The following is a 27,796-nucleotide window of genomic DNA, read 5'->3' as shown; positions in this document are numbered from 1 at the left end:
ACTGCAACCTCCGCCTCCCGAGTTCAAGCGATTCTCCTGCCTCAGCCTCCTGAGTAACTGGGATTACAGGTATGCACCACCATGCCCGGCTAATTTTTGTATTTTTAGTAGAGATGGGGTTTCACCATGTTGGTCAGGTTGGCCTCAAACTCCTGATTTCGTGATCTGCCTGCCTCGGCCTCCCAAAGTGCTGGGATTACAGATGTGAGCCACCGCACCCGGCTAGTTGTTGTTTTTAATTGTTAAGTGTTGTGATAGAGGATTGGGTCAAGGCCAAGGTGAGAGTTTTCCTAATTTACTGCCTAGTAAATCAGAAAAGGCTTTTGTATAAAACATAACTTTTTAGCTGAGTCTTTAAGGTTGCTAAGGAGCATTTCACATGGCAGAGGGGTTAAGACATTTCATTTTGAGAGCTAGGTGTACAAAAGGCATAGAACAATGTAAGAGCATATGTATCTCATAAATTAAGAGACGTTGGCAAGCTACAAAGTAGTTTTATTTGTTCATTCTCACCAAGCTATTCTGAGGAACAAGTGAGATGAGGTCTCTGAAATAACTTTGCAAGCTATGAAGCATTAAAAAATGGCATTCTTTTTATATTCATTTCATTATCTGAACAAGTAACAAATGAAAAATGGAGCCTAATATGGGGAAATTGTCACTGTAAGAATATATATTGATATAACAATTGGTGAGAAAATAAAAAGGGCCTGGATATTTGGAAGGGAAGAATTTTGCTTACCCAAATTATAATTAGGTTACAACAAAGGATTAACATGCATTTTATAATTTAAATTTGAGCAGGATATATTTTAGGGAGTAGAAATTGATTTATTGAATGTCTCAATTGTTAGGAAAAATTTATTGGATTTAGAATCATAATCCATGATTCTGCCATTTGACCAATCATATCAGGCTCTGTCAACTTCACCTTCCTCATCTGTAAATCTCCATCTCATATTTTGTTGTAAAGATTAATATGGAGAAGTGAAAATGCTCTTATTATTTTTTAATGAATTTCACTATAGTTTAAAAAGTCACTCTTCAAAAACCTTGTATTCACTGTAATATTTTGCTTCAGATTCCATGGGAAGACCATAATAAAAATGAAAAGTTTTAGTAATAAAATATAGTTAGCCTTTTGGGTGTAAAAATTACAAAATGTGAGTGGATTAGGTTCTTTTAAAAAGAAAGAAAGTGGTTTCGGTACTTTTAAAGAAAATTTAATTCTGTTTCATGTGTGTAATAATGCTGGTAGATTTTGGTTAATTTTTTTAGGACAAGGCAATTTTAAACAGTCCCTAGTTGTTGCCATATATTTTTGCCTTTTAAAGAGTGAAACTATCAGCCGGGCGTGGTGGCTCACGCCTGTAATCCCAGCACTTTGGTAGGCCAAGGTGGGCAGATCACAAGGTCAGGAGATCGAGACCAGCCTGGCCAACATGGGGAAACCCTGTCTCTAGTAAAAATACAAAAAATTAGCTGGGCGTGATGGTGGGCACCTGTAGTCCCAGCTACTTGGGAGGCTGAGGCAGGAGAATGGTGTGAACCCAGGAGGCAGAGCTTGCAGTGAGCTGATATTGTGCCACTGCATGCCAGCCTGGGCGACAGAGCAAGACCCTGTCTAAAACAAAAAAATACAAAAAAAAGGAGTGAAACTATCTCAAGGGTGTATAGAAAGGTGGGATTAGTTGGTTACTTTCTAATTAAGTCTGTGTGGAAGAAGACTCTAACTCATTATGAGCCTTAATTTTTGTAGCGTATTTTAAAAGGTATGTTCCACCCATGTTCTCAGTGTATGTGAACATGGTTGCTTTTATGAAATTCAGTAACTTAGAATTCTCTTTACAAAAGATGATTTATAGCCGGCCGGGCGCGGTGGCTCAGGCCTGTAATCCCAGCACTTTGGGAGGCCGAGGTGGGCAGATCACGAGGTCAGGAGATCGAGACCATCCTGGCTAACATGGTGAAACCCTGTCTCTACTAAAAATACAAGAAAATTAGCCGGGCGTGGTGGCGGGTGCCTGTAATCCCAGCTGCTGGGGAGGCTGAGGCAGGAGAATGGCGTGAACCTGGGAGGCAGAGCTTGCAGTGAGCTGAGATTGCGCCACCGCACTCCAGTCTGGGCGACAGAGCGAGACTCTGTCTCAAAAAAAAAAAAGTAAAAAAAAGATGATTTATAGATTAATGAATAATTTGCTTACAAATTCTAAAACAAATGTTGTTTTCCTAAACAAAACAAATGTAGAATTATGTGAAGAAAAATTTGGAATTACAAAGAAATGTTTATAAAAAGATAATTTTTCTAACATATAGTTGAATCAGAAGTATTATTTTTATTCTGTAATTTTCTTGGCTCTATGTCTTTTTTTCTGTTTTTGTTGCTTAGTCAAAGCACACATCTTGTAGCTAATTTTGCTGTAAACTTAATGGTTGCTCTTCTTACTTTTAAGTCTGTGTGTTATCCTCTTTTATAAGTACCATTTTTTTTTTTTTTTTTTTAGCGACAGGGTCTTGCTCTTGTTGCCCAGGCTGGAGTGCAGTGGTGTGATCTTAGCTCACTTCAGCCTTGAAATCTTGGGCCCAAGCATGCCTCCTGCTTTAGCCTCTCGGGTAGCTAGGTCTATAGGTGCATACCACCATGCCTGGCTAATTTGTTTTTGTTTTGGTAGAGATAGGGTCTTGCTATATTGCCCAGGCTGGTCTTTAACTCCTGACCTCAAGTAATCTTTCTGTCTCAGCCTCACAGAGTACTGGGATTACAGGTGTGAGCTGCTGCACCTGGCCTCTCTTATACATAGTTTTATCATCTTTCTGGACACTGCTTTTCCATAGTATATTCCTGTTTGATAAGTAACATTAGCTTACTTTTTCTTAGACAAATATTCAAGAACCTTTATTGCAGCGTTTCCCATGTTGGGGAATGCAGCAGTAAAGATCAATTATGCCCTCTGAAATAATAGCGTTTTGGTGTCACCCCACCTGAAACTTGTTTGCCTTTTCCTTCATGTCTTATATATTTATATAGAGCAGATGGCACGTATCATATGTATGTATTCCATGATTTTTCCCATCGCTTTTAAAACCAGGCTCAAACTTCATTGTATTTAGATGATCTTACTAGTTAGCTCCCCTTGACTTTGCTCCTTTTTTAAAAAAATTGTGTCTTAAGAAATTTGACACTTTTCTGTTAATCCATTCTGACTCACGCATTATGTTTTAACTTTCTTAGAAAGGTTTTTGTTGTTGTTGTTGTTTGTCTAGTTGTGTGTATTTCATTTAGAGTATATTCTGTTTAAGGTATGAAGGCTTTGATTGTTCTTTCCTATTTCAGTATCATCCCCTTCCAGCACACTGCATATAAGTTCGTACACTAAAGGTCCACTAACTGACTCACCAGGTACTTACAGTAGCTTCTTATCCTGGCTGGATGTCTTACAGAATTTAGTTAAAATTCTGATCCATATTTTTTGCTTAAATCTGTTTACTTAAAATGTTTAGTGTTAATTTTTACAACCCCACTGAGACCAGGCTTTGACATTAGATTAGGTTGGTTGATCCAGGTCTTTGATTAGAAGTGTTATTTTTATGTTTTATGCTTGATAGCATTGAGTAAAATGACAAAATTTAAGGCAGGTGAGTGATAGCTTTAGATCATTTTTTAATACACCTAGAAAAAAATCTGAATTAGTCTTAGCTTGTGACTCCAAAACTTGGTCTTTAACAAGAAGAGCATAAAAAGATGCAATCAGTAGGTTAGGTGCATTAGAACAGTGGATGATATTGCTGTGCTAAAGCTCTTACCAACTATGAAATTGCACAGTGAAAAATCAAGTTTGCATAGTATATTGTTACCCAAAATAATTTGTTGGTAGAAAGGTAGTTTCAATTTTTAACTCAAATGGAAGAATATAAATATGTCACATACCCTAAAAAATCCAGTAGATTTTATTTGATTTTTTTATGTCAACATTTGCTTGGCAATTCTTAAGTTGTATTAGTAGATTTTAGTTAAGTGGACCAATACTGAAATCACAAGTTAGTATGTAATGATTTAATTCTTGACTAGAACATTGTCACTGTTATATATTTTAATATTGACTAAAATGTATAGTAGGAGACAGTACTGCTCCAAAGATTGTTCATTGTTAATTGGAGTAATTAAAAATATTAGAAAAGGAAATAAATTGTTAAATTGACATTTTAGACCTTGACAGAAAACTTGCTGAAAAAAGAACAAGACTATACTAAGTTAGAGGAGAAACATAATGAAGAATCTGTGAGTAAAAAGAATATTCAGGCAACCCTTCATCAAAAAGACCTAGATTGTCAACAGCTTCAGTCAAGATTGTCTGCATCTGAAACCTCACTGCATAGAATATATGCAGAACTAAGTGAAAAAGGAGAAGCTACTCAAAAGCTCAAAGAAGAATTATCTGAGGTAGAGACCAAGTACCAGCATCTAAAGGCGGAGTTTAAGCAGCTACAACAACAGAGAGAAGAAAAGGAGCAGCATGGGTTACAACTCCAAAGTGAAATTAATCAAGTAAGAGCTGTTAATTTTATTTATTGTAATTCTCCCTCTGGTTTCTTCTTCGTGTACTTGATGGTTATTTGATCATAATATAGTTCATGTTGAAAAAATATTGTCATTTTAAAAGATTAACTGTTAACTTTTATATCCTGTAGTGTTGTCAGATCTCATTTCTTTTAATTTCAGTTTCCCTTAAGAAAAAAATGATAATATCCATCTTACAGCTTTGTGGGGAAGTGTTTATGAATTGATATTATAAATTGCTTAGGATGGTACCTGGGGCATGTAGGTACTCACTAGGTTTTAGCTATTATAATTAATTTGAATTGTTGACCATTCTTTCATTTGAAATTTTTTTTGTTACTAAATTTTAAAAGCATCATTATTATAAAACAAATAGCATACAAATTGGATAATTTAAAAAAATCATGTGTTTTAGGGAAAATTTTTTTGAAAATAAATAAAAATTAGATATTTTGTAGAAAGTAAATCAGCCCTAATGCTGCAGCTATTTTGTATAGGTAAATAATATATGAATTATATATATATGAAATATTTATATATTTATATATTTATGAAATATATATTTTATATATAGTATATATACACACAATATATCATGATATTCATATATTGATATATATAATTCATATATTCATATCATATATAATATACAATTCATATATTATTTACCTATATAGCTCATATTTTGAACTATATTATTTACCTATACAAAAGTATTTTGTATAGGTAAATCTAGCTTAAAGGCAAAAACTAGTTTGTATAGGTTAATAATATAGTGGCTATCTGATGAAGTTTAATGCAAGTTTTGACTTTGCCATTAACTTAATTTTTTAATACCTGTGTTCTAATTATTGCTTTAGGTAACATTGAAAATTGGTTGAAAATGGAAATTGGGGGATATTCAAGTTCTCAGCTACTTTTTTGATAATGTTCAGCTGTTTTTCTAAAATGGCAGTGATACTTTATTTTACTATAATTAATAATTTTCATGGCTTTCTATCCTTTAGTAATAATAATAATACTGATTATATTAGTAATTTAATGAGCTTCAATTATGTTTCAGAAATTAGAGTAAGCACTTCACATATGCTAATACTAATTTTTGAGTTTGGACTGTGAGTTCCATGATACAGTGAATCAGAAGAATTAAGAATATTTCTGTAACATGTCTTCTTCCCTGTTTCTGCTGGCCCTGTCCTCCTTGTCTCACTCTTAAACCACTCTAACAACTGCTAACTGATCTGCCTTCCTTCTTGCCCCTGACAAATTGATCCTCTATATAGGCATCAGAGTAATCTATATTAAAGGCAAATCTTACCATGTTCCAACCATGGTTTAAGCCCGTTAATAACCCTTTATGGCCTAATGGATTAAGTTGAGGTCCCTTGTTATGACATGCACTATCCACAGTGATACTTGTTGGCCCACCTCCTCAGCAATTTACACTTCTTTTCCTTATTCTTCACTGCAAGAATATGGAAGTGTCTTTAGTTTTTTCCTACATGTGTGCTGTGTCTTGCTTTTGTTGTATCATCCAGTCTGTCTTCTTGACCTGAAATATTCTTTTTATTCCTCTTCACCTTGATAGATACTGTTTACTTCATTTGTCACTTTTTGTAATTTTTTTTTTAAGGAACAAGATCATGTTCTGTATAGCAACGTGGATGGAGCTGGAGGCCATTGTCCTAAGCGAGCTAATATAGGAACAAAAATCAAATACCACATGTTCTCACTTAAAAGTGGGAGCTAAATATTAAGTACATATGGACACAAAGAAGGGAACAATGGACAGCTAGGCCTGCTTGAGGGTGGAAGGTGGGAGGAGGATGAGGATCGAAAAACTGCCTATTGGGTACTATGTTTATTACCTAGATAATGAAATAATCTGTACACCAAACCCCTGTGACACATAATTTACCTATATAACAAACCTGCACATGTATCCCTGAACCTAAAGTAAAAGTTAAATATTTGAAAAAATTTAAAAAATATATTTGGGGGTAAAAGTGCAGATTTCTTGCGTGTATGTATTGTGTAATGTTGAAGTCTGGACTGTTAGTGTACCCATTGCCCATATAGTAACCATTATACCCAGCAGGTAATTTTTCAACCCTCACCCGCCCCCCAACGGTCTCCCTAGAAATCCTTTCTAAACATGCCACTGCTTCCCCACACCCAAGATAGCTTAAGTATGTACATATCTTTAATATTTTACTTATACCATAATATAGTTTATTATCATAATGTATGTCTTTCTTTACTAGACTCTGAACTCTTTGGGTGCAAAGACCATCTCTTACTCGTTTTTTATTTTTACTGCCTGGCATTTTGCTTACTTTGTTTTGTTTTGTTTTGTTTTGTTTTTTTGAAGACAAGAGTTTCACTTTGTCACCCAGGGTGGAGTGCAGTGGCATGATCTTGGCTCATTGCAACCTCCATTTTCCGGGTCCAAGCAATTCTCATGCTTCAGCCTCCTGAGTAGCCAGGACTTCAGGCACATGCTACCATACCTGACTGACTTTTTGTATTTCTGTAGATATGGGGTTTCACCATGTTGCCCAGGCTGGTCTTGAACTCCTGAGCTCAGGCAATCCACCCTCCTCAGCCTTGCAAAGTGCTAGGATTACAGGCATGAGCCACCGTGCCCAGCCAGCATTTTGCTTGTTAATCTGCCTATGTTTTAGTGAGTGAATGAATGAATAAATGTAAGCATTCATAATGGAAGGAAACTGAGCAATGGGGATATCAATGAATAACTTTAACTTACATATTTGAGTTTTAGTTCAGATAAACAAATTTAGCATTTATGCTTTCTTTTTTTCTTTTTCTTTTCTTTTGAGATGGAGTCTCGCTTTGTCGCCTAGGCTGGAGTGCAGTGGCGACATTTCAGCTCACTGCAACCTCTGCCACCCGGGTTCAAGCGATTCTCCTGCCACAGCCTCCTGAATAGCTGGGATTACAGGCCTGAGCCACTGTGCCTGGCCACATTTATGCTTTCTAAAAGACACATGCCTCATTTACTAGGGGATACAGAAATGAATAAGAAACAGTACCTACCTTTAATAATTGTGTAAATATCATGGAGAGGATAAGAAAAGTACTAGCTATCATACTAAAGATTATGAGAATTATAATAAAAGGATTGTATATATTATGGGAAATTGGAAGAGTTTCTTCTGTTCCCCCCTCTTAGTACTTCAGCTGTTGTAATTTTTAATCCAATTATGTGATCAGGAAATCTTTGTGTTAGAGAGAGGTGGTACTTGGAATTGGGAATATCTGATAGGTTTTGACAGGTGGCAGTTTGAAAGCAGATGTGTCTTCCAGCCAGAGGGATTAGTGAGAGCGAACTAGTGGCAGGAAAGTGTTGTAAGAGGCAGGAAGGGACACTGATTTGCTGTTAGGATAGGGTATGTATAACAGGGGTGGACTACTCATGATGGTTCTTAACTCCCTTAGTTTTAATTGGGTGGCATTTGTAGAGTTAATGAATGAGGGTCACCATATGTATATGATCATTTCCTCTATTTTATTTAGAAATTATGTGCCAATATGAGGACTTGGGAATGCACTGGGCACTATCCAATACCCAAATGTAAAAAGTTAACTGTAGTAGTTCTTGGCTATGGAAAACCAACAAGAATCACCGTGGAACTTTAAACAATACTGTAAAATAGATCTGAGTGTGTACTAAGTGTCTTAATTTTTAAGTTGTATTTTATTCTTTTAAGTTCCTGAAAATTCCAACTCTTATATCCAAACAAGAGCCTGCATTTGTTTTAAGAGAGCAGTAACATAACACAAAAACAAAAATTGTGATGTTTAACCGTAATTTTATGTGATTCATTATAATGTATGATTAAAATTCAGTTGCAGTTAAAATTACTGTATAAAATCTTAGGTTTCCCCAAAGTATCATGAAAATTAAGATATTGTACTTATTTTGGTGAAAAGTAAAACATTGTTTAGAAAGTAGGTGGTGGTGTGTGTATGTCTATACATATGTACATACATTTTTTTTTCTTTTTTTAAAGTTACATAGCAAACTTCTGGAGACAGAGCGCCAACTAGGGGAAGCTCATGGTAGGCTGAAGGAACAGAGACAGCTTTCAAGTGAAAAGTTGATGGATAAAGAACAACAAGTGGCTGATTTACAACTCAAACTTTCTCGGTTAGAAGAGCAGGTAAGCTAGCATTTTCAATTTATTGATAGGCTTGAGGCATCTTTAACATGATTATGATTCATCAATCTGTTAATTGTCAGAGCTTTAACTGGACTTTTTAAAGTGCAAATTTATTGCTCTGCAGTAGCAACATCCTGCTTATTAACTACATTGTCATTTTGTTTTAATTGTATTCCTTAAAGTTCTCAACAGAAATGCACAAGGAAAACTACTCTTTCAGCTTTAGGCAGGAAAAATTCTGGGAGTGAACCCATCAGGCTGCTAGAGTCTTCCTACTCAGGAAGGACTACTTCCTAATGAAACAGTAAACTATGAATTGTTGGTAAAGATCGTTAATGACATGTAGTTGGTATATATAAACTTTGAGTTTCCATTTAAGGATTTTTGCTTTTAAAAATTAAGCATATATTTGAATGCTATCCCTCATTAGACTTGCAGTTGCCATAAATGATGCCTGTAATATAAAGTAAAAGTTATTAAATTGCATCTTTATTGCAATTAAACACATTATTTTTTATTTTTAAGTTTTTAATTTTTAATTTAATTTTATTTGTTTTTGAGACAGGGTCTCACTCTGTCACCCTGGCTGGAGTGTAGTGGCATGACCTCAGCTCCCTGCAACGTCCACCTCCTGGGTTCAAGCAATTATCCCGCCTCAGTCTCCCCAGTAGGGACTACAGATATGCGCCACTATGCCCGGCTAATATTTGTATTTTTTGGTAGAGATGGGGTTTTACCATGTTGGCCAGGCTGGTCTTGAACTCCTGACCTCAAGTGATTTGCCTGCCTCGGCCTCCCAAAGTGCTGGGATTACGGGTATGAGCCACCACGCCTGGCCAGAATTAAACACATATTCTACGATAAAATCTGCAGCTTCAGCAATTGATTTTCTTCTAGACCTAAAATCTTAGATGTGGTAGATGATTCTATTCTTTTCCAATAAGTGATAATTATGACTATTAAGGAAAAAAATAAAAGAAATACTGATATGTGGTTTAAATTATTGTTAAAGATAATTTATATGTAATTAATTCCTTGATCATACTAGTTTACAAAAAAAATAATAAACTAAATGCCATCCTGGAGAAAGATTTTCTTAGGATAAGCCTATTTATAGAAAATAGTTTCTTTAACATGAGATTAAGATTCTGTAAGTAATGAGGTACTGCTTTTTTTTTTTTTTTGAGACCGAGTCTCTTTTTGTTGCCCAGGCTGGAGTGCAGTGGTGCAATCTCGGCTCACTGCGACCTCTGCCTCTCAGGTTCAAGTGATTCTCCTGCCTCAGCTTCCTGAGTAGCTGAGACTACAGGCGCCTGCCACCACGCCCGGCTAATTTTTGTATTTTTTTTTTTTTTTTTTTTTAGTAGAGACGGGGTTTCACCATATTGGCCAGGCTGGTTTCGAACTCCTGACCTTGTGATCCGCCCACCTTGGCCTCCCAAAGTGCTGGGATTACAGGCATGAGCCACTGTACTCAGCCGAGGTACCGCTTTTAAAGTTTATCTTATATATTCCTGAATTTATTGTTCTGTTCAGACTTGAGAATTGAAGTAATGCCAGATACTTATGAATGATAGCATTATGCCTTTAAGTTCTCAATTGACAATCTACATTTTTTTAAGTTGAAGGAAAAAGTCACAAATTCTACAGAATTGCAGCATCAACTAGATAAAACAAAGCAGCAGCATCAAGAACAACAGGCTCTTCAGCAAAGCACCACGGCAAAACTTCGAGAAGCTCAGGTAAACATTAGTTGCATTATTAGCCTTGTAAACACAAATTAATTACCATTACATAGGATATAAGAGAAAAAATAAAATTAATTAATCCAAATCATTATCCTTTTGTTGTGGTAAAACTACAAAATACAAAATACTTGATTGTGAGGGATTTTGATAATTTTGAAGTCCGGATAATCAGAAAATTCTTTTTCTTTTGATTACTATGTTGAAAAGTTTTTCCAACATAGTGTAAAATATTTATTATAAACAAATTTATTATGTATTTGTTATATTTTATATATTAATTTACTTAAATTTATTAGATTTATCTATTAAATATGTTTAGTTAAATACATTTATTTAAATTACTTATAAATAATTTATTCATTATTGTTTATTATTGATTAAAATACAGTATTTGGAAAATCAAAAATGTTCAAATAAAATTTTCTGGCATCATTAGCCCAGTAAAGAAAAATATTTTGTATTTCCTTCAGTAGAACTTAGTATTTGTTGGTCATTTATCTTCCTGCTTTATAACCATCATCTGAACACTGGAATTGTAGGTGTAGAAAATATAATTGTTTGGGTTAAATTTATACAAAGTCTGCAGCATAGCTTAGAATATTGAAAGAAGTTTTCATTTTGTTATGGTAAGGAGAGGTTGCCCAAATGCTGAAATGTATTTGACTTTGATATTTTTAAATTCATTCTTTTTTTTTTTGAGACGGAGTCTTGCTCTTTCGCCCAGGCTGGAGCTGGAGTGCGGTGGCGCTGTCTCGGCTCACTGCAAGCTCCACCTCCCAGGTTCACGCCATTCTCCTGCCTCAGCCTCCTGGGGAGCTGGGACTACAGGCGTCCGCCACCGTGCCCGGCTAATTTTTTGTGTTTTTAGTAGAGATGGGGTTTCACTGTGTTAGCCAGGATGGTCTCGATCTCCTGACCTCGTGATCCGCCTGCCTTGGCTTCCCAAACTGCTGGGATTACAGGCATGAGCCACCGCGCCCGGCTTTAATTCATTCTTTTATTAATCACTGTGCTCAGCACTGTGACTAGACAGAGTGCTTGCCCTCTAGGAGATGGCAATCTAATGATATGTATGTAGAAACAATATTGTAGTTTGAGGGAGGCAATAAATAATATGCCCGTCTCTTCTGAGCTTGGTGAGTGGCGTGGGAGTCAGATGGATAGAGATCAAAATACTGGATTCATTTATTTGTTCTTTTATTCAGTTAGTCAAAAAACATTTATTAACTTCTACTCTCAGCCAAGGAACTGATTTTGTGAACATAGCAGTGAACAAAACAGACAAAAATATCTGCTCTCATGGAGCTTAGTGAGAGAGGCAACAATAACCAAGGTAAATAGGCAAAACATACAGCATGTTAAATGGTGATAAGTGCTATAAAGATGAAGGAAGGAGGGATGGGGAGTTGGAAGTGTTTTGGGGAGGCCAAAGTTGGGACTGCAGTGTTAGGCCTCTTTGAAAAGATGAAAGACCTGAAGGAAGGAGGAGCCTGTGATTCAGAGAGAAGAACATTAGTACGTTAAATGGTCCAGAGGCAGGAGCATGTCTCAAGAATAAGAGGAAGTCAGGGCTGGATGGGAGAGTGTTAGAAGAGTTAAAAGGGGCGGGTCATAGAACTCACAGGAGATCAGAACCTCTAGTTCCTCATAGGTAATTTTAAGGACTTTATTTTACTTTGAGTTAAGTTGAGAAACCATTGGAGGGTTCTGAGCAAAGCGGTGAAATGATTTAACTTATGATTTCACAGAATTATTCTGGCTGATGTATGGAGAGTAGACTGTACAGGTACATAAGTAGAAGCATAGAAATTAGCTAAAAGGCTACTACAATAATCCAGACAAGAAATGATGTAGCTTGGATTAGAGTGGTAGTGAGAAGTCAGATTCTAGTTATGCTTTAAAGGTAAAGCTGACTGATTTATTGTAGAATATTGAGAGAGAACTCAAGGGTGACTCCAAGGATTTTAGTCTGGGCATTTGGAAGGATGGAGACCAGACAAAATGAAGATGGAGAATCCCACTGGATTTGGCAATATGGAGGTCATTGATGACCTTGATTAGGGTGATTTGCATACAGAAGTGAGACAAAAGCCTGATTGGAGGGGGTTCAAGAGAGAATGGGAAGAAAAAAGTTGGATAGAGTGAATATGGATAACTCTAGGAGCTTTATTGTAAAGGTCAAGGAAGAAATGGCAATAGTAAAGCAAGTGTGAAGAATTTGGTATAAGTCAGCAGCCAAATGGGCTTTCTTATACTGTACCCAGAATTAACTTTATTAATTTAGCCACAAAGCTAGAAATGGCAGCCTTTCACCCTTTTGCAGACAGGTTGTCTCTCAAACTAAGGGGACAGCAGGGACTCAGTTGAACATGGTTATTTGTTCCTTATGCCACACTTTCCAGTAAGTTTAAATTCTTATTCCCTGGGGAGGAATACAGAAAGGATGAAAGAGGGGCCAGGCAAAGTCCCTCATTACGGAAACATGAAAAGTCCTCAGAACTAACAAAAGAGATGTAATGAGTCTAGTTCTAGGTGTGTATGTGTATATAAAATTATTATGGTAGCATAGAGAATAGTTACCTAAACCAAACAGAGTCTGGAAAAGAGCAGCCATGGAAAACTTTTAAAGTGACAATCTGAGCACAAAGAATGAGTAGATATTTCTGGGGTGCAAAGATGGTGGTAGTGAGAAGGTTACTCCAGATAGAAGTTACAAGGATAAAGGATACTGAAGCTAGTGTGAACTAAACTCTTAGGTTTTGCTGGACCTTAAAGTTTAAGTTAGAGATTACTTAAAGAAGAAGTCAGAGCATTAGATATGGGTAAATTTATAGCAGATCTCGCGTGACATTTATATTTCAAGATGGAAAGATTTTGAAGACGGAAAGGTATTGAAGGTCTTAAGAAAGAATTGCCATAGTCAGATTTGCTTTTTAAATAAATTATTCTTGTCGATGTGTGAAAGATGGATTTGGGTGGGAATAGTCTGGAATGAAATGAGTTAAAAGACTAATATATGCAGCAGTTCAGATGAAAAATAGTAATGGTCTTAGTTCAAGCAGTTGTTGAAGTCATACGGACAAATGTGAGAAATACTTAGGAGGTAAAATAAATAAACAGCACTGGTTGACTTAATAGATAAAAGGGATGAGAGAGAAGGGGAATGACTTCCAGGTTGGTAGTGGTGGATGCATGGTAAATGGAGATGTCATCAGCTGTGTTAGTGGATGTAAGACAAATGGCCATCTCATAGGGGAATGTGATGTGTTCAGTTTAGGATGTGTCTTGAGGCACCAGTGCGATATATTTAATATTAATTTAAAGCTTGGAGGAGGGAATTGTGCTATATATGTTAACCGAGAGAGACATCAGAATATATGAAGTAAATGGAATTATTAGAGTAGATGTGATCAGCCAGAAGAGAGAGTATACTGAGAAGAATAGATAATTGGTAACATAAGACTTCTGAGAAACACCAGCCCTTAAGGGATGACCGGGTGGAAGAAGAGCAGCCCAAGGAAGAGTGAGAATGATCAGAGTAATTACGAATAACCTGCAGAGTGGAAGCCAAAGGAATAGGAAGGGTCGAAAGTTAGGTGTAATCAGCACCTTCAAATGTGGGTTTGTGTGGTGGCAATGCTCAGTATGATAAATGAAAAATACCAATTAGATTAAGCAACTAAGTAAATTGATAATGTTGCTAAACATAATTTCAGTAAAGTAATAGAGATGAAAATCTGATTGTCGATTAATGAGTAAATGAGAGATGAGGGAATTAGGAATGTAAATATAAATTATTTTTGAAATGTAAATGTAAATTGTTTAAAGACTGGGCAGAAACTGGTGAGGGATGTGTCATGGGGAATGTTTTTGAGAATAAGAGAGACCTGGACATGTCTGTAGTCTAGGACAAAGGGATTCATAAGGAGGGAGTTATTAAGGATACTGGGGGAGAGGCAACTGAGGGAATAAGGTATTATTAAGAAGCTACGATGTTACTGATACAATGGGGGAGGGTGAAATGAAACTTACCCACTGAAGCTTGAGGAAAGGAGGTAAATATGGAGTGGGGTATATATACATAGCTCCATATATCTCTCTATATAATTATATGTATATATAGTTATATGTATATCTATATATGTCTCATGGATCAGAAGAAGAGTAGTGGTAGATGAGTTTAGAGCATTAGAAAAAGAATGTGGTTAGTTGAAGGTTTTTTGTTAAATTTGAGTTTATAATAATATAGATTTACATTAAACATATGGTTCTAATTAATTATGTGTGTATATAATTATATATATAATTTTATATAAAATTATTTTTGGAAAATCAAGATTGATCATTCCTGAAAATCTCATGTTTCTTGATGAAGTTGGAGATAGTAAGAGCTGAATATCAGGCAAGCAGAGATTGAGAATGTAGAGATAATATGGAATCTTTTAAGTAGTTATTGAGGGGAATGTTTGAGGGTGAGGACCTCATTCAAATAAAAAGATTGACAAGATAATTCTGAGTATATGCTGTGATGGAGGTTGAAACCGGAACCAGAAATTTGTAGTAGCACCAATCTATGGAGCTTTGTGATTTTACTTTGTGATTTTACAGTGCCTAGAAGTAAAGGAATGGAGAATTGGGCTATTTTGGGAGTGGCTCTTGGAAATTTTTGGGTGAAAGGAAATGGACAATGTGGTTGAAAGAATAGTTAAGGTTAGTTCATATCTATATAGGAAGTTCAGGAAGAAAAGCTAGGCATATGCTGAATACGTTAGAAGGAAATTGATGTCTCTGACATTGAATAGCAGAAATTAGGTCATTAAATTTGAAGGCAGTAAGTTGTGGTCATACAGTAGCATAGTTAGAAATTTCTAGCTGGAAGAATTTCAGTTGGTTACAAATCCTATATGAGGGAGTTAAATGTGGAATGAGTAAAGGTCCAGGAATTAAGATGATATAAATGTTGAGGCTATGCTCTTAATTATCTATGTATTTTGTATTTCCCAGGAAATTGGCAGAAATTGGGATTGAGAGAAAGACTAAATCAGGTCTCAAGTCTTCAGTGAATGAGGTAGGGATTTAATAGATGATAGCAACAAAAAGTAGAGAGTAGAATAAGTAAATGGCATACTCCCCAGAGCAGCACGAAGCTTTCACGTGAGGGAGAGAGTAATGGCAGTGAAATACCAGGAAAAGGTCACCCTCCTCTACTTGCCCAGTGGAATAGACGTTACCAACCAGGGCAGGGTGAGGGGTGAGGGAGAATTGGCATCTGTAAAGGGAGAATCAAATTTCAGTTAAGATTTGGAAACAGTGTGACTTTACATATATATATATATATATATATATATATATGTACTTTAAGCTCTGGGATACTTGTGCAGAATGAGCAGGTTTGTTACATAGTTACACATGTACCATGGTGGTTTTCTGCATCCATCAACCTGTCTTAAGCCCCGCATGCATTAGGTGTTTGCTCTAATGCTCTCCCTCTCCTTGCCCCCAACCCCCGACAGGCCCCGGTGTGTGATATTCACCTCCCTCAGAGTGACTTCTATGGAAAGAAGCTTAGGCCTGGAATTCTGATTCCAGATTAGTGGAATGTAGAGAGGGGAGTTATCTATCGGTGGCAGGAACAGAGACTGAGAGGCAGAGAGGTTTGGTTGCCTTTTGTCATTTGACCAAAGCTTAGAAGGATGAGAAGTATGCTTGAAAGTGACTGATCTCAAATATTTTAATATTGGCACAAATCATGAGGGTACCACATGGTTTCTGGGTCTGTGTCAGCAGAGTGGTGTGAAAGTAAAAGAAGAGGGATCTCTTGCTATATCGATAAAAGAGTTCTTTTGGGGTATTGAAGTGAGCCTGCGTGTATATGTGATTTAGAGTGGAATCATTTATTTTTCTATTCATTCAGTGACTTTTTTAGAACATATGGGTCAAATATCTTGGATATATCAATGACTAAGACACAAAAATCCTTTTTAGAGTATACATTTTAATGGGGGGTTGTTGGAGTGAGGCAGATCAGCATGACAAATAAGCAAATTATTTAGTATGTTGGAAAGTAAGCACTATGGAAAGAAAATTATAACCAAGATAGGGAATATTGGGAAAGGCTGAAATTTTAAATGAAATGGTCAGAGTAGTCCTAATTAAGAAGGTGAGGTTTGAACAAACAGTTGAATGGGGAGTAAACTATATGACTCTGTGGGGGAAGAGTTCCAGGCAGAAGGAACAGTTGGTACACTAAGGCTTTGAGGTGGGAGTGTGCCTAGTGTGAGACTGAGTCTCATGTGTCTGAAATCAGGGTCAGAGAAAGAGTAGTAGTAGGAGGTCATATTAGAGTGTTAGAAAAAAAATGTGGTTAAGTGAGAGTTTTTTGTTAAATTCTAGCGTATGATACAGATTTATATTATTAAATATATAGTTCTAAGTACTTAACTAAATTTATCATATTAAAATGTAATAGTTTTAAAAAATGTAAGACTGAGAATTTGAGTGATAGAATTTATTATTAGTCATTTTATGTTTGAGGAATAACTTTTTAAGTTCTCTATTCTTAAAGTAGTAGTTTTCAATTCTTTACAGAATGATTTGGAACAAGTTCTACGTCAAATTGGCGATAAGGACCAAAAGATCCAGAACCTTGAAGCTTTATTACAGAAGAGTAAAGAAAATATTTCATTACTAGAAAAAGAAAGAGAAGATCTTTATGCAAAAATTCAGGCTGGCGAAGGAGAGACTGCTGTTCTTAACCAGTTACAAGAAAAAAACCATACACTACAGGAGCAAGTAAGCTTGTAAAATATATTATATTTCTAAAATTTACTTCTGTCTCTCTAAGTCTTACTAAGTGCTTTATTTAAATGATTCTTCATTCTTGCTCTTTTTAGCACATTTTAAATGTTACATATTTTTTGCCAAATAGCATCTCATGTACCTTAAGAGGTAGGTTACTATTGTAGTGAAAGTTAGTTAACATGATTTGGCAAAGGAAAATTTCTCAGTTCATGTCCCTGCATGTAAGTTAGTGTGACTATGAATAAATCATTTTACATTGTTAGCTCACTGGAAAAACAGAAATATTTATAGTGCATGCTTGCCTAATGGCATTTTGTGATGTTTTAAAAAAAGAATAATGAAATGTATTCATAAATTGAAGATATTAATCAAGTGTTAGTTTTTACTGTGTATTGATTAATATACAGACTTAACAGTAACATATTTTGATAAAGTATATGTCTTTGCATCATGTATAGCCAATAATTTTGATAAGTTGCCTTAATGTTCCAACATTAAAATGTAGTTTAGGAAAAGTTTATAAAATTTAGATAAATACATTTTCAAACAAAAAAGAATTTACAATTGCTTTTTTGGAAGAATTGTGTAATAAGAGAGTTATTATCTAAATGAGAAAATATTTAAAGTATCAGAAAGCCATATCACTTTTCTAGTTTTAGAATTAGAATATAACAGATTTCCCCCGAAAATTTCAGAGTTAGTTTTGAAGAATTCTTTAGGTTAGTTTTTAGTTGTATACAGCTTGATGTTGCTTATCATATAACTATGGTTAGGAAGCCATGCATTCATTTTAAAGAATAAATTAAAATAAATCTGTTTCTGGCCATATTGGGATAGTTAATACCTATTTAGCCATTCTACCATAAACACCGGGAAAAGTGGAAAAAATGTACAAAACTACTGTTTTCAGACATTGGACAATAGGCAGTGCAGGACTGTGATCCCTGAGAGAAGAGAAGCAAGTGACATGAACTCTTTGACTACGCTAACTTTTGATCCAGAGACAGTTTCCAGACTGTGGCACAGCTTGGGGGAATCTAAGGAAAACCCAGTGGTGTTATTGAACCGAGGATGTGAGATATTAAATTAAATTGAGAGACTGAAGTTCAGGGAGGTTAAGGCAGATCGAATTTGTAGGGTAGGATACCAGAAAGGAAGGAGCAGTACAGAGAAAAAGCTTCAGAAATCTGCTTAAGAATTCACTTGAGGCTTTGTTCAATGCCAAGTTTTGTACTTGTAAAGTGGGATTCTATGAGGCCAATGAATACTGTCAAGGAGCTACAGGCTGAAAAATTACTAGTGCTTATACAGGGCTGGGAGATGTTCAGGTTCCAGCCAATCAGAAGAAAGACGTGGCTGAACACTTGGAGTATTCAGTAGACATATCAGAAATGTCATACCTTAGGAGAGGAGTAAGGCTCAACTAGCCCTAGAGTAAAAGCTGCCATTCACCCGACCTTACAAAGTGTAAAAAAAAACTTTAAAAGGATCCGATAGAACCACAAAAATATTAAATACGTGCTGGGACAAAACATTCCTTGAAAGAAGACAACAAAATCGAGAGTGGTCACAATAAATAGTAAAAGATTACTACACATGTGAAGAAACAGAAACAATGTGAGCCATGACCAGGAGAGAAATTACTCAGTGGGAACAGACCCTGAAATAAGAGATGATGGAGCCACCAGACAAGTACTTTAAAACAGCTCTTCAAATATGCTTATGGATAGAAACAAAAAACTATAATGATGGAGATAGCAGTGGAAATGGCTGGGTGCAGTAACTTGTGCCTGTAATCCCAGCTACTCTAGAGGCTGAAGTGAAAGGATCACTTGAGCCTGGGAGTGAGCTACCACTGTGCTGCTGCACTCCAGCCTGGGTGACGGAGTGAGACCCTGTCTCTTAAAAAAAAAAACAGAAATGATAAAATAAATAAATAAATAAATTGAACTTTTAGAGATAAAACAAAAATACATGAAATGAAAATTTTATTGGATGTACTTAATAGATTAAGCAAGTAGAAAACAGTATCAGTGAACATAAAAGACAAGGCAATTGAAACTGTTCACAATGAAGTACGGAGGGAGAAAAGGATGGGGAAAAAAACACAGTACCTTAGTGACCCATGGGATAGTATTATGTAAGCTAGCATAAGTACAATTAATGTCACAGAAGGGTGGGGAGGAGGAAAATAGAAACAATGGCTGAAAAAATTTTAGTTTTTAAAGTTTCAATGGATGCAAATGAAAAAAATTTAATTTTTGATTAGAAACATGGTCAAAAAGCTTGGTGAACTCAAAGCAAGGTACATCAAAGAAATATCAAATGACTTTGATTTCCTCTAAATTAAAAAAAAATATGCTCTTCAAAAGATACCATTATGAAAATAAAAGCCATAACACAGAATGGGAGAAAAACATTTGCAATATGTGTATCTGACAATTCAGAAATGCCCAGAATATATAAAGAAATCTTGTTACTTAACCAAATCAGTGATTGGCTGGAGTTAGAGATGGGATGGGAGGAATGACTGCAGAAGGGCATGAGGAAACATTCTGGGCTAATGGAAATGTTCTTTGTCTTGATTGTGGTGATGGCTAGTTAAATAAGTGTATGCATTCATCAGATCTCAAATTGTACAACTTAAATTGAATGAATTTTATATAACTTACAGCTCAATAAAGATTATTTTAAAAGTAATATCAGTCTTTGAATATAATGTTATTTCTTGGTATTTGAGATACTGTGTTGACATATTTTGGAAAAGTGAATAATTTTACTTGAAAAAATTTGAGATAAACTATCATAAAGCAGTTTAATATTCTCGTGGTTCTTAAATTTAGGTTTCTGAATTTTTGTTATGTCATTTGTGAACTTCATGATTAGTCTTACTTGTATAAACTTGTATAACAGGTAACTCAACTAACAGAGAAGCTGAAGAATCAGTCAGAAAGCCATAAACAAGCCCAGGAGAATTTGCATGACCAGGTACAAGAGCAGAAGGCACATCTTAGAGCTGCACAAGACCGTGTCCTTTCCCTAGAAACTAGTGTCAATGAATTAAATAGTCAATTAAATGAAAGCAAGGAGAAGGTCTCCCAGCTTGACATACAGGTAATATTAAATTTAATGTTTGTATAAAGCACCAGTTTTAGACCGTCAAATGTTTTAAATTCTGTTTCTCTCTTTTTGCCTTGCGTATTAATTGAAAAAAATTTGAAATAGGAAATAGATAAAGGCTATATCTAGACAATTTGTTGAACTTTCCTGTTTGACTTTCTCCCCTGCTCCCCCTCTCTGTCTGTCCCTCCCTTCTCCCTTCTGCCTTCCTCTCACTCTTCCTCTCTCCTCTCCCTCTCTCTCTCTGTCTCTGTCTCTCTGTCTCTGGCTCTTGCTCTCGGGCGCACTCTCTCTGTCCTCAAGCTATACCTGGTGAAATCACTAAATCTTTTAGATTTTCCTTGTTTTGATCATGCCATTCGTGTTTTTTACATTCAAATTAGTTTGATATTATACCATTAGATTTCTATGTTAAATATTTTTTTGACTTTGATTTTTTAAATCTTCCTTTGAAAGTCTGACTTCTGATTTAAAAAAAAATTCCCCTACATGGTGCCGTATTCTTTCAGAATTCTATATTGCAGTCTTCCTCAATGAATCAATCATGGGGTGAGCAGTAAGACATAATTTTTTCTCCATTCTTACTATTGATTTCTTATTCTGTGATATAGAATAGAAATTTATAGAAATAGTTCAAGGCTTGATTTTACTGTAAGATAATGATTCCACTGGAAATAAGGAATATAATAATAAAATAATATAACTGGCATACTTATTAGAACTTGGAGAGAATATACATTTCTTTCTTTTTTAAAAAATTATTTGCTAGATGAGTTATATGATAGATAACCTATTATGTGGATGTCCAATGTAAGGGGGAGGGGAATGAGGAGGGAATGGGAGTCTAGTGACAATGTGAATGATGTATTAGGACAGTCTGTGATTCTTTCTGCATTGCAAGATCCTTTCGTTTACAAAAGATTGCTCTTCCACTGCTGTTCATTTCAGAACTAGTTCCAGCAATGAGATCAGCCCATTTTTTTGTTACTATCATTGCTCCCATTATCACCTTGACAGTAACTTCTTCTTTGCCATTACTCTGAAAAATGTTACCTGTAGATATTTTTTAAGTTTTTGAGGCTTTTTTCAAAACTACTTTAACTTCTTTATGAACTAGTGTTAGTTCATGAAGTAGGATGTATGGCCTTACTTTTCTTTTGAGAACTAGGACTCTGAGAAAAACCTAGTGCTTTAAGTGATATTATTAATAAAAGAGTGTCAACCAAAAGTGCTTAGCTGTAGCCAGCTGTAGCTTAACTGTTAAGGTAATGTTTTTTTCTGGAGTGTCCCTTTAACTATACAAACGAGGCTTGTAAGCTGTTTCCCAATTTAAAGTTCTATAATACACCTTTTGATCCCTACTTCCACAGTACTTCCTTGTGTGCATGATCGGGACAGCATCAAGGTACATTATTATGCACATGTATGAGAGCACTTCACTGCTTTTACTGTTTTAAGGGCTTTAATGCAAAAGTTGCAACAATTGTAGCCTTGTAGTAATTGGTACTTAGTCATTGCCTATAAAAAGGGCAAACAGAGGGGCTGGCTCTATGAACAGCCACATTTCCCCCCATCAGAAGCCTTTCTAAAATAAGGCAAACTAGTGGAGCGATTACTTATTTTCCCCCAAACTTTCTTTATATGCTACATGATTTTGGAATATACATATATTACATTAGTTGAAGCATGCTGTATAAAAAAGATCATGAGTGATTATCATATGTTAAAATATTTCATGAAGTTTTGCTTCCTCAGATAGATGAAATGCCATATGTAAATAAAGCTGACTTCTGCAAAAATATATTCGTAGTCTATACTATATATTCATCAGTATAGATTTACTATGTATTGTTCAAAGGGAAGATTTCTTTAGTTTTCACCTTTAAATCAATATAGATGTATATACCTTGTTGTAACTATTATTTCTGTGAAAATTAAGTATTTCGATATTGAGAAAAAATTATTTGAATTTTTCCTTCAGCTTGTAATTATCTATACAATGTAAATCTTAGATTTCTTATGTTCATTGATCCTCTCTTCAACCAGCTAAAAGAATGCTCCCCCCATTTTTACTGTTTTCTCAAAATATGTTAATTTTAAATACATGTTTTTACATATATATTTTATTTTTTGCTTTTCTTTCTTTTTTTTTTTTTTTTTCTGAGACAGAGTCTTGCTCTGTCACTAGGCTGGAGTGCAGTGGCGCAATCTCAGCTCACTACAGCCTCCACCTCCCAGGTTCAAGCGATTCTCCTGCCTCAGCCTCCTGAGCAGCTGTGACTACAGGTGCATGCCACCATGCCCAGCTAATTTTTGTATTTTTAGTAGAGACGGGGTTTCACCACGTTGGCCAGGATGGTCTCGATCGCCTGACCTCGTAATCTGCCTGCCTTGGCCTCCCAAAGTGCTGGGATTGCAGGTGTGAGCCACCGCACTTGGCCTATTTTTTGCTTTTCGTATTCGAGGTGAGTTGTACTAAAGGTATTCAAACATTTAAAAGTGTTACTTTTGATAACAAGATAGATCTTTTTGCTTGTTGGATTTTATTGGCAGCCTTGAATTTTTAATGTTTAATATTTTGACTGTGAGCATCAAAAATAAAACCCTTTAAGTGAGAAGTTATCAGGGAATACTGAATTTTACAAAGTGCCAGTTGTCTGGCTGTTTTGAGTCATTGAATTCTGTAATTCTTGATTATCTTTGGAGTAATCATTTTTGGGGCATGGTTATTTACTTTATCATAATAGCGGTAGACTTTCAGATACTCACTTCTGAAAAGTACAGTGGCCTTTTTCTGGAAAAAAAGTCTACCTTTTCTTTCTTAGCAAAGGAATACTAAAGTGTTTTGGAATCATATAAGGATATTTTTTTATTGTTTATGCAGCATTATTAGGCGTCTTCTCCCCTATCATTCCTGTTTTGGGGATTTTCACATACGTGTTTTTCAATATATAAATCCATATGTTTTTGCCAAGGACTTAATTTTTAAATTGTTTAGTCACAAAAGCAGTGTGCATTCAAGCAAGAGGAAATCAAGAACTAAATATAAATTAAATAATTTGTAAATGTTGTTGCAGATTAAAGCCAAAACCGAACTATTGCTATCAGCAGAAGCAGCAAAAACTGCTCAAAGAGCTGATCTTCAGAATCATTTGGACACAGCTCAAAATGCATTACAAGATAAACAGCAGGTAGGGAAACAGATGCAATTTCATACTATCACCTAGTGCTTTGGTAGATAAACAAATTGCAAACATGTAAAGATGATACCCAGTTTTGTATAATCTTATGATAGACTTGCTTATCCCCCTTAATTTCTCCATGAGTTCCAGTTGAGTAGTAAAAGTGGGGGTCACATAGATGGAGATAAAAATAACAGCTTTGTTTTTGATAAATTTCTACTAGTGTGCAGCTGTGGTTGGTTTCCTGATATTGTCCTTCTCCCCTAGCCTAGACCTTAGTGTAGAGTAGTAATGTTTACTCCTAACTTTTGAATTGTTGCCCCATCCCTTCAAGTGTTGGTGATTAGAAGGGGCAGACCTCCACATTTGTTTTTAGTAGGTAGACTGGACCATGACCCAAATGTACTTGCCACTTGGAAACAGGAAAATAACACTATATATTCTATTTCAGTTATAAGAGTTAACTCCTTTCTTGGGAATAGGAGGAAGTGAGGAGCTGGAGGGAATACAGAAGCAGTACTGTGGTAGAATAGAAGCATCCTACTTTAGGGTCAAGGTGAATGTTGCTGGTAGATTTTTCTTAGCTTTTACTGGTAGAAATTTTTAAAATTTACTTGTTATTCAGGGAGTAATATTAGTTATTGGTCTTTTTTTTTTCTTTAGATGGAGTTTTTTGCTCTTGTTACCCAGGTTGGAGTACAATGGTGTAATCTTGGCTCACTGCAACCTCCACCTCCCGGGTTCAAGCAATTCTCCTGCCTCAGCCTCCCAAGTAGCTGGGATTACAGGCATGTGCCACTGTGCCTAGCTAATTTTGTATTTTTAGTAGAGACAGGGTTTCACCATGTTGGTCAGGCTGGTCTCAAACTCCGACCTCAGGTGATCCGCCCACCTCAGCCTCCCAAAGTGCTAGGGTTATAGGTGTGAGCCACTGCACCCGGCTTTATTGGTCCATTTTTAAAAAAACAATACAGAAGTATATCAAGTTAAAAAACAGAACAAAACAGTTTTGTATATTTACCCTTTACAAAAAACCCATTTGAATGGAATGTTTGCTGTTAAATTTGGTATGTGTCCTACTTTTGGTACATAGTAGATTTACTAGTAATTTTTATTATTATTATTTTTTTATTTTTTTTGTGCAACTGGATATTCCAAATGAATTGAAAAGCATCATAAATGTAATCACTGTAATATTTTTAAAAAATAGTTTAAAAAATTGGTGTCTTGAACGTTGAAAATATTTAATATAAAGTGTTATTTTATTATTAGCCTGGCTAATATTCTGTTTTAGCTCCTAAAATAATTCCTCCTAGATAAACATTGAAAAGTTATTAAACTGTTATACATATAAACTTAGGATCTCAGACTACGCAAGAATTTAGTTCATGTCATTTATATTGGTAGGTAAGTATAGCCTCTGATATATCGTTAGATTTATCTGAACTCTTACTCCAAATATTTTTTTAAATAAAATTAGAGTTTTCAATTTTACTTTGAACATTTGGCCACTACAATATAGTAAACCTTACCAAAGTTTTCTTCAATTGTACTTTTCTAAAGGAGTTAAGTAAGATTACTACTCAGTTGGATCAAGTCACTGCAAAGTTACAAGACAAGCAAGAACATTGCAGTCAGCTGGAAAGTCATCTTAAAGAATATAAAGAGAAATACCTCTCTTTAGAACAGAAAACTGAAGAGCTAGAAGGTCAAATTAAGGTTTGTATAAAAGAAGTTTAATTTAGTCATATTTTCTACTTCAGTAGCAATGGAATCTCATGACCTACATGGAATCAAAGATTTTTAATTAACAAAGAAAGGTGAAGTTGTGGTATAAAATTTTTAAAAAATTGCTTGTAATTTTTCGTGTCTTAAGTTTGAATTCTATCTTTATTTTTAATTTCTTCCTTAGTGAGCATCTTTTATAAATGACAGTCAACTTTCATACTGATTCCATTGTAATGTGTTACTTTTTCCAAAGACAGCTAACCAGGGATCTACTCTACAATTACAAGGATCTTACCAATTCTTTGTTGTGAAGTCTCTTCTGTTCCTTCATTCTTCCATCTCTTACCAACTTACTCCAATATCACATTTCAGATATGGTAGACTTTTCCTTTTTAGAACTTTATACCCTTTGGATTTTGCTTCTAATTTAAAAACACATTGAGACTATGATAAACTGCATCTTACTTTAACATAACTCCATATGAATGTGTTGATTTACTGAAGAGATAAGATGATTAGACATCTGAGAAGGATTTGACCTGAGTTTTTGTGTCCTTTAAATTAGAACCGCTTGTGCTTAACTGCCTTTGGCTAAAAATAAAAAAATAAAAAATAAATTTAAAAAAATTGAGCTACTATCAGTTAAACAAAAACTTGTCAAGTTACTATATATATGTAACTTATACTTCCTCAACCTGGTGAAGCGTATGTGTATGAGTTTAGAGTCATGAAATGTATATATGTACATACATACCAATATAGTATGGGGGAATAATTATATTTACAATTCTGTTTATAGGTTCCTTTTTCTTTATGGCAAATGATAATAGCAAAGGCAAAGTACTTAGGCATGGTTAAAGATAACAGAAGTATTATTTTACTGAAAAGTGTCTAATGAGAATTCTGTTTGGTTACCTATTAAAAATAGTGGTTATTTAGAACTGAGTTTTTATTGTGATTATCAGCTCTTAGCACTTTGTAATTATCATTTTAGGGAGTATTTTATATTTTTTATATAGACATGTAGAATTAATTTAGCTACATCAAGTATCTTTTATTTAATGAATATTTTCAGTGTAGGTCAATGGTAAGGGCCACAGGTACCAATCAGTTTATAAAATATCTAGTGTGCAAAATCACTACCACTGCAAGGAAATGCATTGTGTAAAGCTTTTCAAACTTATATTTAACAGTTTGATTTTGTAAGTTTGTAAAAATACACACATAATTACATGTATACATGTGAGATGCAAACTATATTCTGAAGAACAACAATGTCATCTAGTCCAAGAGATTAAAGAAGCAAAATCAAGAACTTAATTGGCTTTATATTTAAGATCAATAGGTGTTAATGAGAAGGAGTACATGAGAACTTCATTTTAGTTTTAAATATCTTATAATTACATCAGTGTTTTTAACTGGGCCTAGAAAAGATAATATGTTTTAAGTGAGTACATCAGTGAACCTGTTAACTTATTTTTTCATACTTGAGTTAATAACTTTTACTGAGGTAATAACTATTTATGTTTCTATGTTTCTTTTAAGTTGATTGTTTTATTCAGAGTTAATTTTTTTTTTTTTTTTTGAGATGGAGTCTCATGCTGTTGCCCAGGCTGGAGTATAGTGGTGCGATCTCAGCTTGCTGCAACCTCTGCCTCCCAGGTTCAAGCCTTTCTCCTGCCTCAGCCTATTGAGTAGCTGGGACTTCAGGCACGGGCCACCACGCCTGGCTAATTTTTGTATTTTTTTTTTTTTTTTTAGTAGAGACAGGGTTTTACCATGTTGGCCAGGCTGGTCTCGAACTTCTGACCTCAAGTGATCTGCCTCCCAAGGTGCTGGGATTACAGGTGTGAGCCACCGCGCCCAGCCAAGAATTAGTTTTAAACATCAACACTTAGTAGCTGTCTATCATGTATAAAGCTTTCTGCTGGGTCTTCTGAAAGATTTTAAAATAAATAACACCCTTAGTAATGATTTCAGAATATGTTTTTTATTATAATAAATATTTTATTTTTTTGTATGTCACACCTGTTTGAATATAAACAAAAATGTTACAGTATTTAATAATGGACTGAAAATTACTAATATTAAAATGACTGCCATATCATTTTTTTCATAGAAACTAGAAGCTGATAGTCTCGAAGTTAAAGCAAGCAAGGAGCAGGCTTTGCAAGATCTACAACAGCAAAGACAGCTGAACACAGATTTAGAGCTCAGAGCCACAGAATTGAGTAAACAACTTGAAATGGAGAAAGAAATGTAAGCTAAACCACTTTACTTACAAATTAAGGGAAAAGATTGTAAACTAAGTATTAAAATTTCCTTCAGATTTAAATTTTGCTATCATAGTGCTTAAAGACTTATTAAATATTTATTTTGTGTTGATTTTATAAACTGATGTTAATGTGAATGAAAAAATAAAGCCATCATAATATGGTTAAACTTCTCTAGAAAGGACTGAAAACTTAGTTTTAT

At 35.1% G+C, this 27,796-nt stretch overlaps 1 protein-coding gene across 2 annotated transcripts in view; it reads left to right on the top strand.

Annotated features, from left to right (window-relative positions):
* Positions 1–27,796, top strand: part of EEA1 (early endosome antigen 1) — a 153,920-nt gene that overhangs the window by 93,189 nt on the left and 32,935 nt on the right. For both annotated transcript variants that reach the window (XM_032170894.2, XM_058424977.1), the window contains 8 exons: positions 4,208–4,546; positions 8,593–8,742; positions 10,365–10,484; positions 17,079–17,282; positions 20,205–20,405; positions 23,489–23,602; positions 25,157–25,312; positions 27,441–27,580. In XM_032170894.2, the coding sequence (XP_032026785.1) occupies positions 4,208–4,546; positions 8,593–8,742; positions 10,365–10,484; positions 17,079–17,282; positions 20,205–20,405; positions 23,489–23,602; positions 25,157–25,312; positions 27,441–27,580 (1,424 nt within the window). The remainder of the gene's footprint in view (positions 1–4,207; positions 4,547–8,592; positions 8,743–10,364; positions 10,485–17,078; positions 17,283–20,204; positions 20,406–23,488; positions 23,603–25,156; positions 25,313–27,440; positions 27,581–27,796) is intronic.

This window comes from Hylobates moloch, unplaced genomic scaffold (genome assembly GCF_009828535.3).
Source record: "Hylobates moloch isolate HMO894 unplaced genomic scaffold, HMol_V3 SCAFFOLD_12, whole genome shotgun sequence".
NCBI classification, from domain to species: Eukaryota; Metazoa; Chordata; class Mammalia; order Primates; family Hylobatidae; genus Hylobates; species Hylobates moloch.
Note: the sequence above shows the minus strand (reverse complement) of the source record. Positions and strands in the feature narration are given on the sequence as shown.